The sequence below is a fragment of the Daktulosphaira vitifoliae genome, unplaced genomic scaffold (genome assembly GCF_025091365.1).
Source record: "Daktulosphaira vitifoliae isolate Bord-2020 unplaced genomic scaffold, ASM2509136v1 Scaffold_5, whole genome shotgun sequence".
In the NCBI taxonomy this organism is placed as follows: domain Eukaryota; kingdom Metazoa; phylum Arthropoda; class Insecta; order Hemiptera; family Phylloxeridae; genus Daktulosphaira; species Daktulosphaira vitifoliae.
In genome coordinates this window covers 2,558,403-2,562,329 of record NW_026099576.1, presented here as the reverse complement: position 1 = coordinate 2,562,329, position 3,927 = coordinate 2,558,403, and the positions used below count along the sequence as shown (strand labels likewise).

Genomic DNA, 3,927 nt, shown 5'->3' with positions numbered 1-3,927 from the left:
TTAATTAATTAATAACAATTTATTTAACAACTTGATTACAAGTAAATTTTTTTATTCAGTCACATATCAATATTTTAGCGTGCATTGACTAGCTGTTCCTAAATTAATTGTGTAATAATAATAGTATATAAATAATACACATGATACAACTGTAATATTTTAGTGGTTAACTTATAACAAACAGGATAAGCTAATTAAAAAAAAAGTCAATTTTGCTATTACTATAAGGTTATTATAACAAATTATACAGGTTAATAAGAAACATTAAATTAATATTTTTAAGCTCGTTTGATTGCATACACATTAGACATTTTTTGAATTGAATATTTATAAAAAATATAAAACTCAAAATTTAATTAAATATGGTGCATTAAAAATCATTTGAAATAAAAAAATTAATAATAATAATTAATACTTTAAAATAACAACAATATAATAAAAATGCAACTTTGAGAGTAATTATAGTAAAATTTTTATGTAAAAAACAAATAAAATTCAAACAAAACAAGCTTTGGACTATTAATATGTTACATTTAGGAAATATGGTGGTACAATTCTGTCACAATAAAGAGCATGAATAGCTTTAAGATTATGATTCGTTTTGAAAATAAAATATTAAATGAATTTCAATGACCAAATATAAAAGATGTACTCCATTAATTTTGGTTAAAGATATATTAAAGTGAGAAGACAGAATTGCTAAATACAGCTGATGCCAAGCTTGTGTTAATTCGTTGTCAGTTCATTATTAATGGTTGATCATAGCGAGGACGCATAGCTGCCTCAGGACCAACACTCATTGCAACACTTGTCAAAGGATTCATGTGAAAACCATTATCAATTGTCATTGTGGTGTTTGTGGAAACTGTTAGAGGACCTGCATAAATTAAAGTAAACTATAATATCTACATTTATGTTAATAATTAAAAGTTTTACAAATATTAATTTTTAATATAAAATTTAAATCATAATATTATATATTACATATAAATATATTCTCAATAATATACAAGTAAAAATAACTTTACATGTTGATTTCTGAAGTCAAAACATGTAATAATAAATGTGTGTAAAAATATATTATTTTACAATCATAATACATTAATAAAGAAATCAATATTGTAAAAAAGTTTAAAATTTTAACAATATTAATATCCATCAACATTGTATAAATATGATCAATATTGTTGATGAACCTTACTAAATAATAATTTCTGTTGTACTTTCTGCCCTTATATACAATACAGGTAAAAAGTTTGAATACACTTAAGAGAAAATTTTCATTTTAGAGATTATTCATTTATCTTACCAAAATTTATTACTTCAATAAACTAAATAGATTATTATTTAAATGTTTTTTTGAGTATCTTTCATGTACTTTTCAATATTTTGAAATGCAAAAATTAGGAAAATATTACTTAAGCCAAATAGTTTGAAAATTATCACTTTTACTTAAGTTCAGGAATAATTTTTGGAACTCTCAAGGCAAGAAATGATACCAACAAGTATTTTGATCTCGCAAATTATCAAATGTGAACCAAAAAAAATTTTTACCAGTGCCCTTTTATAACTTTTAATAGTTTTTTCCAAAGAGAAACTTGGGAAACTTCTTCCTCATACTGTCTCTAAAAAGTAAAATATACCAAGATTTTTTTTTCAAATATGATGTTCATCAAATTATTCTTAAAATTTAAATTATTAAAATTAAATGGATTATTTACCTTATTTTAGTGTACAGGTACTTTTAAAATAATTATACTTTGTATTGAAATGGTACACAATTTTCAAAATAGTTAATTTTACAATTTTTTTTTAATGTACCGTATAGTAGTCAAAACTAAAGTTTTAAGGTTGTTGGGTGATTTTATTGCAATACAAAGTACAATTCAAAGTCAAAAATTTAGATTTTTTTTTATATTTTATTTGATTAAATGTTTATTTATTCCCATAAGTACACTTTAATAATAACATATTATTAAATTATTATTTTATAAAACATATTATTATTTTCATTTTAAGCAATTTACATAAAGTAATTTTTTTTATATTTTAATTTCAATGATGCCTTTAAATATTGAAATTACATTACAAACAATTTAACCTTTTCTCATATTTATTCAAATTTTTGGCCAGTACTGTTAACATGGGTCTAAAAATTGTTATAGATTAGTAATTTTCTTATGGATTTTACTAATATGAAGCTTACATGTAGTAAATAAAATAAAATTATGTTTGCAATCTTTGATAACAATTATACTAAAAATACCTTCTCAGATTCGCATCGAAGCTAAAATACAAAAGAATAGCCATATTTTTTAAGATTTTAATAATTATAAATTTTAGAAAAACCAGATAAGTCACCTAAATCAGAATAAAAAATTTTTTATGTTAAATGTTCTTTGATGTATTATAATATGCCAATTTTTTTGGTTTTATAACTTCAGAATGTTGTCAAGTATCCTATTAATGGTTAATGTGCTACAAAATGGTAATATCAGAGCGATTATGTACATTAATTTTATTGTATTACATTTTATAAGATATGTTGAAAAAAAACGGTAGCACAGTGGGATGGTGGCACAGTGGGGTCGTGGCATAGTTGGGTCCAGTATAGATGATATCTGACAGTGATTAAAATCACTATCATAAAAAACGCTTCGATGCAAAACTGTAGATAGTGTTTAATTTAAAAAAAAAAAATTTGTTAAAATAGCATATTTTTGAATACGGTAGCCATTTGCGCATAGAAGATTTTTTTTATTTTATAGTATATAAAATAAGCTTTAATTTGATATATGCTTTAAGGACGCAGTATTTCCGGAACATTTTCAAAAATTAAGTTGAAAAAGTTATTTTTTGTAAAAAAGTTACTATTTTAAATCCTCCCAGTGAGCAGAATAAGTGTTAGATTTTCAAAAAAAATTATATCAAATGAAAGGGAAATATCTAAGGTTTCAATACAAAAAAATATTATTTTTATTTGTTCATTTTTGAAAAAGTTATGGCAGTTTTAAGTACAAAAAACATCCCGATAAAAGATGATTTTTATCGCAAACATTACATTTTTTTTTAATTTTCGACAGCCATTTACACATAGAAGTTAAGATGTCGGGACAAATTTTTTTTTTCATTTGATAGTATATAACATAACCTTTGATTTGATATATGTTTAAAGGACGCAGGTATTTCCGGAACATTTTCAAAATTAAGTTGAAAAAGTTATTTTTTGTAAAAAAGTTACTATTTTAAATCCTCCCAGTGAGCAGAATAAGTGTTAGATTTTCAAAAAAAATTATATCAAATGAAAGGGAAATATCTAAGGTTTCAATACAAAAAAATATTATTTTTATTTGTTCATTTTTGAAAAAGTTATGGCAGTTTTAAGTACAAAAAACATCCCGATAAAATGTAATTTTTATCGCAAACATTACATTTTTTTTTAAATTTTCGACAGCCATTTGCACATAGAAGATAAGATGTCGGGACAAATTTTTTTTTTTCATTTGATAGTATATAACATAACCTTTGATTTGATATATGTTTAAAGGACGCAGTATTTCCGGAACATTTTCAAAAATTAAGTTGAAAAAGTTAGTTTTTGTAAAAAAGTTGCTATTTTAAATCCCCTCCCATGAGCAGGTTAAGTGTTAGATTTTTAACAAAATGATATCAAACGAAAGAGAAATATCTAAGGTTTTAGTATAAAAAAAAATTATGTTGATTTGTTGATTTTTCAAAAAGTNGAAAAAAAAATTATGTTGATTTGTCGATTTTTCAAAAAGTTATGGAAGTTTTAAGAAAAAAAAGTGAAAAAAATGACAAAATTTACCAATTTTTAAATTTGTAATTTTTTTGGATATTTCCCCCATTTGCGGGGAACGAGGGAATTTTTTTCAATTTTTAAGGGTAATGTCTTCAACTAGATAC

At 23.1% G+C, this 3,927-nt stretch overlaps 1 protein-coding gene across 15 annotated transcripts in view; it reads right to left on the bottom strand.

The window, feature by feature from the left end:
* Positions 1 to 3,927, bottom strand: part of LOC126907098 (zinc finger CCCH domain-containing protein 11A-like) — a 14,097-nt gene continuing 10,170 nt past the window's right edge. For all 15 annotated transcript variants that reach the window (XM_050688160.1, XM_050688153.1, XM_050688155.1 and 12 more), the window contains one exon: positions 1 to 877. In XM_050688160.1, the coding sequence (XP_050544117.1) occupies positions 738 to 877 (140 nt within the window). In that variant the 3' untranslated portion in view covers positions 1 to 737. The remainder of the gene's footprint in view (positions 878 to 3,927) is intronic.